Raw genomic sequence first — 15,459 nt, 5'->3', positions numbered from 1 at the left:
GGGGAGACCAGCGCAACAGAACAAGTGCAAGGGGGTGCCTGGACCACAAAGAGGAGGATGCTTTATGCACACAACTGGTTTGGCCAGAACCAGGTGAGCGATGCAGAGAGCAGCCTTAGGATGTAGCGTCCCCTGTGCCTACAGCATCCTCATATTCCTGGGATCTGCTCTTGCCTGGAGATCCAACAAGATCGCCACCTAACATGGCCCAGTTGTCTTTCTCCTCTACCTGTCTGCCCAGGATGGCCTTTAAAAAAGCAACATGTTATTTCTGCATAATGTTTTTCATCAGTGCAGCTCCAAGTGCTTTATGAAGGAGGTATGTGTCACCGCTGCCATTTTGCATAGAGGAGGCAAAGTGATATGCTCGAGGCCATCTGAGCTGGCCATGCACAGCTCTCCTCTGACACAGACTACCACTGTATCTGCTACACCACACCACCATCCATTAGCACTGAAAGAACTGGATCCAAGGTCTCTAGAAACCCTTTCCCTCTTTATATATTTTTGAAATCTTCAGCAAAAAAATGCCACCAACTGAATTTTTTCTAGGGCCTGGGGCTGTTTTTTTTGGCACTTGAGAAGTGACACATTCTTCCTCAGCAGAAGACCTTATATGGCAAATTGCAGCCCAAACAAGATTTTTTTAGTTGAATAATACAGCCCCTGAAAAGAAGTTATTGAATAGTGAGGCATCAAGGAGGGTCTGAACAATAGCAGAGGAATAGCATTGGGAGAAATAAGACCCAAAGGCAGGCAGAGCAAGAAAGTGTAGGAGCTAGGATGGAGAGCAGTCCAAGGGGGCAGACCAGCCCAGGAGCCCACAGGGAGATAGATGGGTCAACCCCACTCACGGCAGAGCAGGATACCAGCAGTGAAAGGGCAGCACAGACAAGTCATCCTACAGCAGGTGGAATTACGAAGAGAGAGCAAAATAAAGGACATAAAAGAAACTAAGAAATGGAGGGGAGGGGGGGAAAACACAGGCTGCAACAAAGGAGGGGAGCAACTCTTTTTATGAGAGGCACAAAGAAGCTTTTCATTAATAAAAGCAGTGGAGGCAGCTTGTACAGCTCATTTGCCAGAGACAAGCAAAGCTGCCAGCAGAGCAGACACCATCAGCCTGGCTGGGGAAGGAGCAACACCCAGGGCTTCACAGCACTCTGGCCAGGATGGCCGTCCACGGCGAAGAGGCCCGGATGCCTGCCAAATACCAAACCTCGAGGGCAAAAATGCTTGGTGTGAATCTCATCTAGAGAAGAGGAACACACAGGACTGAACCCCAGAGAGTGTGAAAAACTGCTCTCATACTGCAGCCCCAGCTTGGGCAGAGCAGGGATCCTCACAGGCGCTGTGAACATGGCCAGGGCTGAAGTGGAGGGGAAGGTAAGGAGTGTGGGGGGTGACTTTAGCTCTCCCGAAGGCAAGGACCACCTCAGACAGCTCACTGCGTCAGAGGATGTCATTCCTCCAGTCCAGACAAGAGTAAGCTGCTGTGGTTCGTTCACATCCCAAGCTCCTGCCAAGCAGCCGTGAAGCTGTGTGGAGCAATGCCAAGGGAAGAGAAGCATTTTACTCCGCTGCCTCTCTCCTCGTGAGGGAGAGAGGGAGGAAAAAATCCTTCCCTGGAGCACTAAGCCCATGCTTGAATCTAATGCAGGAGGGGGTTGGGCTGTCCAGCTTCTACTTTCTTCATGGAGAGAACAAGAGAAACTCAAATCCCATCCTGGAGTGAAGTGTCCAGGCAGGATGAGGTTTTAGGACGTCTCCACCTTCCAGCAGCCTTCATCCCCTACACTGGGAACAAGCAAAAGTGGGAGTAGACTCCCTATACTACCCCTTTCACACCAGCTACCTCTCAGCTCCTGTTCCATCCCTCAGGAGCATCATGTACTCAACACGTCCACATGTTTTGACCTCCAGCACCTCTGTCAGAGCTCCTGCTGCCATAGGACACACTGAACACAGGCATCACTGTGCAGCCAGAGAAGTGTGAACAGTCTGAGGGTGCTTTCAAGCAGCCAGCAAGCCTGGACATTGCTGTTCAAATCAGAAAGTTGGACGCATGCAGAATAGGCAAATGATTTGAATATAGCACACTCAGCACGCTGCATCTGCAGGGTTTCTGTCGCTAAACCACATAAGCAAGGTGCTAGGTCATAGACTAGACCAAAAGTAAAATATTAAAAGTCACTTACCAACTTGTTGTTCTCATACACATTTTCTTTACTGAGGGAGTTGAAGTTTCTGAAATACAGAAAGAAGAGAAAAATCTCAGGTTGGTGATGTAGAGTAAGCTGCTTCACTTCCAGCTTCTTGAACTTCTCTGAGCCTCACTGGTTCAGGGGACAGAGCACCTCCTCCCACACTGCCTTCTCAGAGACGCTCTGGAGGGAGCAGCGTGGCAGATCACATCCGAGACAGTCACAGAACCACAGAATCATGCAGGTTGGAAAAGACCCTTGGGATCATCGAGTCCAACCATCAGCCCTACTCTACAAAGTTCTCCCCTGCACCATATCCCCCAACATCTCATCTAAACGACCCTTAAACACACCCAGGGATGGTGACTCCACCCCCTCCCTGGGCAGCCTATTCCACTGTCTGACCACTCTTTCTGTGAAAAATTTGTTCCTAATGTCCAGTCTGAACCTCCCCTGTTGCAGTTTAAATAGACCTGCTGTACCTCCCAGGACAGAGACGTGCAGGAGACTCAGCAGGCACAACCATCTGCTCGCAGGCAGCACAACACATTTTTGGCACATCTACCCTTGCAGGGCTCACTCCCGCAGCCTCCCGCAGACAGGGCGTGCTGATGCCAAACATCCCACGCAGATTCAGGGGTTTTGCTGAGACAGCCAGGAGCAACCTCTAACTCATGGGGTGCTTCTTTTTCCCCAAAAAAGCCTTGCTCCCCTCCTACCTCACAGATACACCGATGCCTGCCAGCCATATTTGCAACACTCTCTCCCTGGAAGTACTCTCCAAATAGTCACATCCATGCTGTTCTTCCATCTTGCAAGTTGTCTCCACACAGACAGACCTCAGCTCCAAGGAGGTGTGGATCCCTCAGACGCTGAATGTATCACATGCTTCTCTTAACACATCCATATCCTCTGATCTCAGAAGCTGCTGCTGGTGGACACAAGTTCTGGTTTCAAATCCTCTTACCTCCTCTGGCAGAGCTCCAGAAAACCAGCATCAGAAATCTGCCTGGGAAATACCTCTGCCTACAACATAATATTATGGCTGATAACACCAAAGTTGCCTGTAGAAATCTTATTCTCCTTTCCCTAGGGCTGTCACTTTTGATTTGTAATCATAACCAATAACTGAAAAGGAAGAGAAAATTACTGTTTGCAGTTACAAGTCAAAGTCAACAATCCTTCTTTCCTGCTGTCCCTGGACATCACCTCCCTTTTCACCTCTCCCCAGATTTGCTCTCCCCCTCTCTGGTCCAACCCAGATGCCACCTCTCTCTGCACTGTGCTGGGAGCTCAGAAACTGGGACCTGGCAGGACAGGCAAGAAAGCACGGGGGAGAGTGAGTTTGTGCTATTGGAAGTACAGCTGCAACACAGCGTGCCTTCTCACCCACAGCAGAGCGTGTCCCTCGCTTAGGAAACAGCCACCATCAGCTTTGTTTTAAACTGACTGTCACTTGCTACACTGGGAATACAAAACTGACTGTTGGCTGGCAGCCCTGCCCTCCAACACTGCTTCCTTCTGCCCAGGCAAGCGAGCAGGGTCAATTCCTTTCCGATAACCCAGTTTCACTTTACAATCCTTGTACCTGCTGGCACAGAGCTAAGTGAAAGGCTGGTATCAGAGATTAAATTCTCACTAATAAACAGAAAAGGCTACAGCACCAACTTTGCATTTTTGTATGTAGCACCTTTACAATCAGTGTGGACCTACCCTTGTTAGCCAGTCCCTCACCCCTGAGAAGAGCCAGGATAACCGTGTGAAAGCCAGGGCAAAGCTGGCTCGAAGTGACCTATTCATGAGACAAACACATGATATGTATCGCTGCAGGGGACTTTTTCCATGACTTGCAACAGCAAGGAGCAAGTCAGGTCCTTTATCTTAGTACAGAAAGTGGAGCATTACATTGTAAATAAGAGAGGTGCCTTCAAACAGGTTTGCCCATCATGCCACCACCTATGCCTCCTCCCTGCATCCCGCACCTGGTATTGCTATGTGGGATAAGGAGAGAACAAACAACAGACAAGACCCAAAGGTCAGACCCCCCCAGGAAGCATGTGAAGACAAGGCAGATCCCACCTCTAAACCATATACTTTTTCCTGTGCAAAATCAAAAGGAGTTGCAGAGGTTTTTCTTCAAACAGTGCTTCTGGCCAGAGATTTCCCTTCCCTGAGACAATGGACTCAAAAGAGCAACAAAAATAATCACAAGCCAAAAAAGTTTCAGTGAAACAATAGCTACAATCATCCTGTTTTGCGTCAGGCAAGAAAATCAGCTTTTTTAAGAGCCAGCTGAAGGAGGTGATTGCAGCTCTCTGCCTCACTCCTGGTTCTGCTCCCAGATAAAGTCTCTGTAGCAGGGACATCCTGAAAGCTGGAAAACACTTGCAAGAGCAAAGTGGAGCTCCAGCTCCATCGGTCATGCTGACATGTAAGACATAACATACTGAAGTTACCTATTTATTATTGGTCAGTGTCTTTTGCTCCCACGCTGAATGCTGTTTGCTACGGTAGTGTGTGTGCAGCTTTACACTGCATGGCGTGTAAGAGACACCTAAAAACCCGAATCTCTGATGGTGAATGTCTGAAATCCCCTTCTGTTCCCCAAAAGTAGAGTGCAAACAACCAGGTTACTTGGGCATTTCAAGAGCCTCTCAGCATCACTCCTTTCCCAGCTAGTCAGGTGAACTGCTTATATATAATATTTCTTTTGGAAATTGATCTTGCTGGTGCATCTCCTATCTTGGAATATCAAAGCTCTCTGGACCAATGTAATCCTAAGAAAGCAAAGCTAATACAAATGGAGAAGTAGGAGTTCTCCGTTGAGAAAACACAGGCAACTGAATTAATTGGAAGAGGTGAAAAATATAAATCTGACCCAAGAGAGAGCCTCCAGTGTCGGAAACAAATCAGAGTGAAGTTCACTAGCACAGGAATAGAAGAGAAGTTTTTAGCTCCCCAAGAAATCCTTCTCTTAGCAAAAAGTGGCCGAGGATTTCTCAAGCTCACAAATCTCCGTGACAGTCCACTGCTCGCAAAGCACGCCACGGTCCTTTGCAAACACATGTGCTTCCACAGGAGGAATCTCTGCTGCTGCTGCAAGCACTAACTTGGTTGGAAACTTGACCTTGGAACAGACTGAGTAAAAAAAAATCCCAGAGCCATGACGGTACCAAAAAAGCTTCTGCTTCTCAGCACTTTTGTACTATTTTATCTATAGACAATAAGATATGTGCAGTCAAAAGAATCACTGAAAAAGAGTGAAGCACACTTTGCCAGCTCACAATCCTTGAACAGTGAGTTCAAATCCAGCATGCTCTGCTGGGAACAGGACCTTTCAGCTGTGCTCTTTCTGGAGGTGCAAACAACCTGGGAAGAGGGGACAGGGGTGGGAATCCCAGGTGGAAGGTGTCCCCCATGTGCTCATCCTCCTCTCGGCAAAGCCTGCTCCACGCTGCTCTGGTCTTGCTGGCAAGCTGCAGTGTGCTGCTGGGGGCGACTAGCAACTCCCTGAGCCCAGAACCATCCTCCCCTCGCCTACGCCTGTCGCACAAACCACAACCCCGCGGAGGCCAAGCAGGCAGCAGCTCTGCTTCACCCCAGCCTTTTGCTAAGGGGATGGAGACTGCGGGGAACTCATCCTCAGCACGGCCAGGGCCCTCTCTGTCCACATTGGTGACTGTTGGCTTCATCCTGCCCCACTGAGCTGACAGCGGCCCAGGAAATGCTGCTGGAGGAATGGGCACCCGCTGCTGCTCAGCCGCCAAGGGGGATTTCACAACCAGTCAATTCCCAGAACGCCGAGCTGAACACCAGCTCAGTCTGGGAAGGAGCAAGATCCAGGATGAAGAGAAGGAGCTTAATCAAAACCTTTCCTCAACATCTGGCATTAATATCTGAGCGAGTGTGCACGGCTCCCCTGCTTCTTCTAACTCTCTTATCAGGCCAAGGCCACTAAAACCGTGGCCGGAGCTTGCACAGCCATTGCCACCACACGTGGCAGCTGCCAACCTCGGCCTCCCACCACAGCACCGTGAGGCTTCACATCCCTCTGATGAGGAGCCTCAGGGCTCTGCAGTCATCCCAGAAAATGGGCTGGGACCTGCCTGACACAGCGTTCGTGCCTGGCTGGGGCTGGCTATGAAGCACTCTTCAGCTGGGACAAAAGAGAAATGAATTTCCACAGTAATTCAGCACACGTCTCCACTCCCCCAGAGCTTCCTTGGGCGAGTGGGAAGTGAGTAGGCAATGCATTTCTAATTTTACACAGCCTGCCCTGTTCACTGATAACATTCAAATGGACATCAGCCAAACTTGAGAGAAGTTACATTTTCCATGTTTTCAAGCAAGAAAACAGGAAGGGGGGAGAAATCCACACCAGCCTGTCCTCTGAGCCACATACCCCAGAAAAGAAGCCCGTGATTATGACCATGTTTCGTAATTGCTTGAAGTTTTTCTGGGAATTTCTCAGTCTCCTGCAAGGAGAAATCCCCTGCACTCCTCAGCCCAAAAATGTCATTTGTGTAAATCAAGATGGAAAACACACTGTTGCAAAACTCTGATGTCGTGACTGAATCATGTTCTGCAAGTGATTTATATAGCAGAACTGCTGCAAACACACCGAGTGCTCCAAACACCAATTATCCTTTTCTAGTTTTATTTTCAGTATGATGCTTTTAATCTTCAACTAGGATTTTTGCTAGAAGCAAGGGGAGGAGCTCAGGATAAAGCACTTCAAGGCCCTGGCAGGCAGGAGTCACAGCCACACATGCACCCAGCTGTATCTCTCTGCCAGCAGCTCCTGCACTGGCGGCACTCTCACTCAAGAGAAGCTTTTCCAGGTACACGGAGAATTTGCACAAGTGTTTAGCCCCAGGATCCGACACATGACACCCAGCAGCCCTGGCCACCAACTTAAAAGCACAGTTTCCTTCCGGCAGGACTTTGCCCAGCCAAGGATACACCTGGTTCTTTCCTGCATGACACCACTGACGCTGATGAGGGAGGTCACTGATAAAAGCTTCTCTTACTTTAACCTCCAGGCAGTCTTTGCTAAGCTGGTCCAAGTCAGAAAGAGCTTCTGTAAAGTCCTGAACAAAGTCAGGCAGAATTTCCATCATAAAAGAAAATGAATGGGAACAGAGAAATGCCACAAGGAACACCTTCCTTCTTCAGTACTGGAGAATTTATTTAAGATATGTCTATCCACAACCCTTGACACACAGTTCAAGGATTATAAACACCCCACTAAACTGGTCAACAGGATTATTCCAGCTCTCAAGTCTCTGAGTCCCTGTGTACACCCATGCTGCGGATGGGCCAGCTGCTGAGTCGGGCAGGAAGCAGTCACGGTCCCTCTATGAGCACCTCCTGGTCACGTCAACCTTTCTGACCTGGTGCTTTGTATCTTTGGGAGGGTGAATCAAAGGAAGGAAAGGAAATATCTGGAGTCACGTGGACAAGACAGCACGTCAGGAAGCCATACACAGCAACACCATGGTGATTGCCCAAGCACCAGGGACTACAGAGAAAGTGTGCCTGAAGCTCTGCACTAACCTCCTGCTGTCCATGCCTGCTCCTGCCTCTTCCAAGTTTCAAGACCAGAGGAGAGAGAGCAAGGAGATCTCCTCCTTGGGCTTCCACCAGAAGCGAGACACCTGTAAGAGAAATCTCCACACACAAACCCAAGTGGCAGGCTGTCCCGTGAGCACAAGGAAAAAAGGTAGAATTCAAGGAACAGGTGGAAACTGCAGCACAGAAAACCCCACCTGCTCCTCTACCAGCTGGAGACATCTGCCTGGGAGAAACCTAATGCTTAAATCAATACGCCTGGGCAATCTTTGCGCTGCTGCCTTGCCTTGACCTCCGCCCTCAACCCCCCCATCTCAAAGTCCAAAGAGCCCAGAAGTAAAATAAAAACCCAAACAACTAGGAAGCAGGATCTATGTCTCCCTTTGGCAATTCACCTTCCCAGACGTTAACATTTGGGCAGGGACAGGTCAAAACCCACAGGGCACCAGCAACGGCGCCAGCAAGGGGTGGAAAGCACTTTGCCTCCCACAGACAGAGCTCTAGATGGGAAAAATGAGTGATGTGCAGGAATCCAGCGGCTGCCGGGCCCTGCCCTTCTATTGTATTTTATTTAAATAGCCCTCGCCTCCCGACTCGTGAGCGGCTGAGCTGCCGTCGGGCTGAGTGAGTAAAGCCCAGCCTAAGCAAACACGAACAGCAAAGAAGGAAACGCTTCCCCAAAAATTGGTGCCTGGACTTGTTTTTTAATGGAAAGGTCGCATTTAAAACATTCATCATTCAGCCACAGAGGGAAAAAAGAGGAAAAAGGAAAAACACAGGGGAAAAAAACCGGCACGTAGGCAGCAAGAGCGGAGCTCTTCGCCTGGAGATTTTCAGCGTGGGTGCTAGCAGAGCTCCTGGCGCCAGCCCACAGCATCTCCCCAGGAGGAGCTGGGGCTTCTGCTAGGGGCTGCGTCTGCAGGGAAGGCGAGGGCCCGTGGCGGATGGAGGGCCCGGGGTCCGCAGCTCGACGGCGGGCTGACCGCGGCCCAGCGAGGGCCCTCGGCCGCGAGCGGAGGGTCCCGGCCCCGCCGAGCTGGCAGCCCGCGCGTTGGCCTCGACGCCCGGCGAGGGTACTCACATGAGGTCGGGCCGGTGCCGGTGGAGGATGGCGCAGAAGGCGAGGCCGTCGCGGAAGGAGGTGGTCATGTTGGTGATGCTGACATCGCGGTAGCCCTCGCACTGCTGCTTGCACCACAGCTGCAGGTTCTGGATGGCCGCCATGGCCTCGACGCGGGGCGGCGGCGGGGCAGGAGGGAGCCCCTGGCCGCGCAGCGCCGAGCCCGGCCGGAGGCTGCCGGCGTGTGGCGGCCGGTCGCGGTGGGGAGGAGGCGGGGAAAGGGGCGGGCGAGGGGCGGGCGGCGGCGGCCCCTCAGGGCCTCCCTCCGCCTCGCCCGGGGCCGAGCTTGGCGGAGGGCGGGAGGAATGGCAGAAAACGCGTGTGTGTTGGACGTGAGCGGCGGTCCTGCGTGGGCAGCTGCCGTCGTGTGTGGCCGGGGGGGGGGGGGGGCGGCGGCTGCTTCTCCACAGGGACTGGGGGCAGCGGCCCCCCCGCCTCCCCTGTCGCAACCTGGGAGCCCACGCGTTGGGCATCCACCCGGGGGATGAAGGAATTTTCCTTCGCGCCCACACAGAAAGTCACGTTTCCTTCGTGGAGGGGCGGCCGCAGAGGGGAGGTGTGAGGAGGAGGGAGGATGAAGCGTGGCCACCCAGAGGCCTCATCCTGGCTAGGGAAGGAGAGAGGCCGGCCCTGGGCACAGGCTCTGCCCGGCCTGGGGCAGCCCATCGGGCATCAACCGATGTCGACCAGCCCCGCAGACGGGGAGGAGCGGGGTGGGTGGATGAGGGAGCCAGAAGGGCTGCGGTCCTGGCCCAGCCGGGCTAGCCACGGCCAGGAGCAGCAGCCCGACTGCCCACGGCACACGCGTCACAGGAAATAACTCACCAGAGCGCGTGCGGCTGACAAAACTGCCGGAGAGACAAGGTAACACTTTAAGAGCTGCCTATAAATTAGGTAAAAATAATTAATAATACATATAATATAATATATTAATGGCATTTCTATGACATGATATGGATAATATACATTAATATATAAATACCTCACAAATAATTCAGTGTGTTTCCATTTCATCAACAATCACTGGCCAATGTATTTACTTTATGGTAAGGATTATACATTTCATTATAAATGGCTTGCTGGGCATGTCAGCAACTTTTACATCTCCATTCACTTTATTATTAATGGTTTCCTGAACAGTAACGGCATAATAATGCACACAATGCAGCATGAATATTTTATGTGGCATCTATAGTCTCCCATTTATCATTTATAACAGGCTACAAAAACATTATAAAACATTTATTACAAATTTATAGATCACTTTATACTAAAACAAAGTTGTGTTATAAATACATTATTAATCCTTTATGCCATTTATAGGAATCCCTTGTAATAAGGCCTTAGCATATGTTGCTGCACAACCGTAACAAGAACGGTGTGGCAAGGAGGAAATATGGCACGGTGAGCCCGCTCCTGAGTACTGGGTGTATTCTGTGAAGGAAAGCATAAACATCTGCACTCAAAATTAATCAGACTACCAAGGGACCGATCAAAAGAAATGCTGGATTAACTCAAAGTTGTTGTGTTTTTTTTTTTTTTTGCACTCCCTCGAAAAAGATGCTTCCCTTCTTGCAACTTGGAAACTTGCAGCGCTGGAGCCCTGAAAGCTGAGCTGTCCCGCTTAGTTTCCACACCACCTTTTCATTAGATTGATAAAATTTGCATAATTTACAAAAAGCCAGCTGGCTAACGATGGGCAGCCCTTCCCATCCTCTGTCATTAGGTAACTTAGTACTTGGTGAGAAATAAAGAGGATGCGATGAGCTCAGGAAATGCATTTGTGGGGTTTCTTTTTGTAAGTCCCAAAGACTGGTTTGTTTATCAGTGTGCATTCCCCCCACCGTGCTTGCAATCTACATAGTGCAGCACTGGGAAATGAGGAGAAGAAAATGATGTTTGAAAATGGAGTTGTTGCCAATTGCTAGTAGTACAAATAGTGAAAAGCAGCTTCTGAGCTCGGCTTTGACACAGCTGTAGTTACCCCTTTCAGATCTAATGGCCCAGATGGGGCACAACCCAGAGAATGATATTTAGTTTTTTAAAAATATATTTGTTTAACATGACAATCTGTCTTCTAACAAACCCAGCTTAATGAGTCGATGCAGTTAGTCCCTTCTCATTACCTTGTGCTTTGGGAAGGGGCAGCTGGGGCTGGGTGGCAGGGGACACAAACCCACGGAGCAGAAAGCCAGGCTGGACTTGGAGAGCAGCTGTGATTTTCTGTACATCACAGGCCACTCCATTTCACCTCATCCCTCCCTGCACTGTGCCTGGTCATCTGTGTTTGACTGAGACGGTCATATCAGAAAGGCATTCAGGCTTGCAGGTACCAGAAGAAGAAACTATTAGTGGCTGGCTCCAAGCTGTGCATCCCAAGAGAGGGTTAGGTTGGAGGTACAGCCCTTGGTACACCAGAAGAATCAGGTCCACGTTACATGCTAAGGTGATTAAAATGACATTGCTGAAGGAGTTAGCTAATGCAGTAGTAGTACTACTACTGGCCCAATAATGGCTTTTCAAAATACAGGCATCAGCGACTTGTGCAGTGTTCTTAGTTGGTGATTAAGGAGAGCTCTGCAGGAGTTTATAGCTATGATGAGTCTTTAATGCACCAACAGGTAAACTAACAAGCACTTAGGGGAGGAACGGGGCAGGAGGGGAGCAGAGCTGCCTGTGCAGCTGCCTACCTATTACCCACAACTGCTGTTCTCCCAGGACATTCCTCATGGGATGACACGTACAAATCCTTACTCTGGATCATATTTTTCCTTTCAACATCTTTTCCTTGGAAGTGCCTTACATGTCCTCATCCTGTTTTGTGGACCTTGCCCACACTCACTGAGCTTTTCCCAGTGGTGCTGGGTGAAATTTCCCACCTGTGATGCACTGCTGGCTCATGGAGCAGAGTGTGTCCTGTGAGCACAGTGCCTGCACCCATAGATCCCTGCCTGAGGCGTGTGTGGAAGCTTGTTGGAGAGCAGCAGACCACAGACATGGACTGATTTACTTTTCTCTATTTAGACACTTAGTCTTTTCTTTCTCTTCCACAGTCCTTTTCAGTTCTCTTCCTAGATACCAAACTGCAACAGAGAAATGCTGAGTGCTTCCTGATGGTTGCTATGACTATGACTAGTGGGGATCACCCTCTGACATTACCTCTTAAATTTATCCTGGTTCCCATATGCAACAGTCTGGACTTTACCATTAGTAGAGAAAAAATTCAAATATATGACTAGGACCACCCTAAAGCCCAAAGAAAAACAACTAACGTTTGTTAGCTTGAGGACTTGAGGGAAGAGGAAAGGGTTGATTCATTATATGAGACAATGTGGGGCCTCATGAAGCTAAGAATCAAGTGATGCAGCTTTTTTTCATAAGACAGTGTAACATCATGGAAAAATCACATCTTTTAACTGTTGTGGAAAATCAGCTGATCAAATTGAGCTACTTCATAATTTTGCTGCAGGCTGTATGCAGGGCTGTTCACTCCCAACAATAGGAAGTGTGTGTTGTAGCCAAGAGCTCTCATACATTCCCGTGCCAATGGCTTGTATTAAATTCAGGGATTCAAAATGAGAAGGAAAAAGTATGCGTCTCATCAGTAACATGCCTCATCAGCTCTCTCTTCCCAGAAGGCAGCCAGTCTGACTCCACAGAGACGGAAAGGCCCAAACCAGGGAAAAGAAAGCCCCAACAATTTCACAGCTACTCACACAGAAATGCTTCCGCATGATACCCGCCTCTCCTCAGAGTCTGGCTAGTTTCACCTGCAAAGTAGCAGAAAAAAAATTATTACAAAATTCAAGTCTGAACATGAATTTCCACTGAAAGAAGATGAAAGTGAAATGTGAAGTTACAGAAAGAGGCGCTTTGGTAAATCTCTCCACAACATATGCCTCCAAGAAGATCATAAATGGTAAATCCATTATCCTAAAACCTCAAAAGACCAAAACCAGTGAGCATCAGAGCAAAGTGTGTCCTGTCACCCAGGTATAACACAATGTCACATCAAAAAAAAAAAAGTCTCTCTCACTCTCTCACAAGATGACCTGCTGGCTTTCCTGTCCCTCAAAACTGAGGTGAGGGACGTACTAGTACCGATGTCAGAAAATTACTTCCAGGCAACAAGGATGAGAGGCTGCTCATGTGCTGCATCCTACACACCAGGTGAGAAGGAAGAATAAAAAGGCCATAAACAGCTGTTTGGTGGATCACCAGAAAGTCTCAGGGATCTAAAAGCAGCTTTCCAATGGGATTGTGAATGGTGTTTGTTTCAGAAGTGACCTCTTCTGAGGAGGTGGTGATCCCTGATCTTTGCGCTGCCATGGCAGAATGCTCCCTCTGGTCCTCTGGGAGTGGCAAACTTCATCATTCTTACCAGAAAGCAAAAGTGAAGGTGTATTTTGCTGATCAAAACCTGTTTGGTTGATGAGATTGGGTGAGGTGACTGGTATCTATCATAGCATCACCATGGGAGCAGGACCCACCCTGGAGCAGGAGCTGGCTTGACTGCTTTGAAATGCTGTGTCTTATCAGCAGAGCAGAGTTTAAAGCCTGGAAAACCAATAATATTTGTTAGTGATTAACAATGTTAACCTGCTAAAGCAAAGTAGCAGTTTGCCTCTTCTAAGCTTGTTGTGGACATGAGTAAGTGAAGTCTCCTTTTCCAGGCAGTGGGGGTAAACGAGGTTCTTGTTCTCATTTCACAGGAACACAAAGGCATTTGCTCATCATTCTGCTTATTGCTGACCTCCAAAATCCAGCTGGAACCTCACCCGGAAGAGAGGCCGGCTCTCACCTCAGGTTACTAACTTGATAGTAATAAAGTCCTTGAGATAGATAGCACAACTTTAAAGGCCAGAACTTTCCACTTTTGCAACAAATTGATGTGAAAACTACAAATTGCCTTGTTTTCACCCAGACCAAACCTGAAGCACCATGTGCTTTATTTGGGGGAGAATGGGGGCTCCCATAAGAAGTCTGTGATAGTACAAAATCCAGACTCCCTTTTTCCTGTCCTGGCCTAGCAGTGTAACCACTGCGTGGTCCTCCAAAGCCATCGGCACCTGCGTGTCTCTGTGTTGCTGCCTGGGTGGCTGCAGTGGATGCAGAAGAGGGGGACAAGCCTGGTGTGGGGTCACTACAAGCTCTGCAAGACGACTCATGGTAGATGTGGTTCAAGATGTCTTACTCACCCTGTGCTGAGTGCCCTTAGTGGTCTCACTGCTCTCCAAAGTTGTTCCCAATAAACCCTGGAGAGCAAAACCATAAGCATCACTTTAGATTTTAAATCTCATTATTGGTTTAAAATAAAAAAAAAAAAGAGGGAGAAAGAGAGGTAATTTTATTACTCTTATAGTATGTTTTCCATTATTTGCATAATTGTTTAATGTTAATAAGACAGTTAGCAATTTTTACAGCTTAATAATTACCCAGCAATGACTGGGGTATTGTAGCTTAATGAATTTTTTAATTGTTGCTGGGGGTCTTGACGTTTTCTGCCCAGTATCTTCTTAGATACAGTTAGAGATGCTGTTCATGCAAACAGGGTAACACCAAAGGCAAGACACCACCAGCTACACAGGACAGGCAGATATATTATTACAAAGGTCTCTTGACTTTAAAAGGAGGGGAAAATACAAGCTCTATATTCTCCTGCTTCAGGGCCAAATTATCTAAATACACAGAGAGGCAATGCTGAGATTTAAATATCAATCCACCTTAGGCAAATGCTGCTCCTATAGAAGCCAGGCTGGTGTGGGGCTGGCTTTAACATACCCAAAGCTAACAAAAGCTTTACCTTTTTTAGCTTTTAGTGAACAACTCCTTGAGTTAAACATGAATCATACCATCCTGAACTGTGGTATGGCCAGAAGGAAGTTAATTGAGGGCAGGCAGGGCTGGGATTGTGTTTGTCACTGACAGAGGTCACAGATGAGGTTGGCTGGAGGAAGAGGATGGTGGGGCCCCAGGGAGCAGTCCCAAGAATAGACTCCATGGCCCACGTTTACACACAGGCGATAATGCATAAGATTTCTTGCATGCTGCTCCTTGCAAAGCAAGGCTTCTCTTTCTTTACCCTTCTTCTTTTCTAATGGCTGTGAAAATGTTGGTGCCTTTAATCATGAAATTCCATTTGTTGGCTGTTACCTGTATACCTCTCCCTGTGCTTCCACTGTTGATGTAGTGGGTCAGGGAGATTTGCCTCTGAGCTTAGTGCTGGGACTCTTCCAGTTCTGCATCAAAGGCTGCCCCACAGGCCACTGCCACTGAGTCAAGAGCCCGCAGGCACCTCCCCAGTTAGTCATGCCCTGCTCAAGGCCAAACTCATGTGGTGCTCCAGGACACCCCTCACGGTTCCTGGGATGCACAACCCTGCCGCCCAGAGCTGGGTCAAACAGCCACAACCCTGCTCTGAGGCATCGGCACCTGTGTGGGGCCACGGTCCCAGCCATACCAGGCCTGGCAGGGACAGGGCATGGTCAGGTTAGAGATGCCCACCTGTGCCCAGCCAAGGTCCATCATGTCCATCTCCCTCCTGAGGCTGTCACATCTGGGTCA

The 15,459-nt window shown here is 49.0% G+C and overlaps 1 protein-coding gene across 3 annotated transcripts in view; it reads right to left on the bottom strand.

Annotated features, from left to right (window-relative positions):
* The window catches only part of MICALL2 (MICAL like 2), a 30,205-nt gene extending 16,069 nt beyond the window's left edge, over positions 1-14,136 (bottom strand). The window contains exons 1-5 of one of the 3 annotated variants that reach the window (XM_074886392.1): positions 14,094-14,136; positions 13,386-13,452; positions 12,612-12,665; positions 8,857-9,778; positions 2,199-2,247 (exon numbers count right to left, since the gene is read on the bottom strand). In XM_074886392.1, coding sequence (XP_074742493.1) covers positions 2,199-2,247; positions 8,857-9,368 — 561 coding nt within the window. In that variant the 5' untranslated portion in view covers positions 9,369-9,778; positions 12,612-12,665; positions 13,386-13,452; positions 14,094-14,136. Of the gene's footprint in view, positions 1-2,198; positions 2,248-7,760; positions 7,875-8,856; positions 9,779-12,611; positions 12,666-13,385; positions 13,453-14,093 lie in introns of those variants that run through there. The other 2 variants (XM_074886393.1, XM_074886394.1) reach the window with 2 other exon arrangements.
* Between the last annotated feature and the right edge of the window lie 1,323 nt (positions 14,137-15,459).

The sequence above is a fragment of the Strix uralensis genome, chromosome 16, assembly GCF_047716275.1.
Source record: "Strix uralensis isolate ZFMK-TIS-50842 chromosome 16, bStrUra1, whole genome shotgun sequence".
Classification (NCBI taxonomy): Eukaryota; Metazoa; Chordata; class Aves; order Strigiformes; family Strigidae; genus Strix; species Strix uralensis.
Note: the sequence above shows the minus strand (reverse complement) of the source record. Positions and strands in the feature narration are given on the sequence as shown.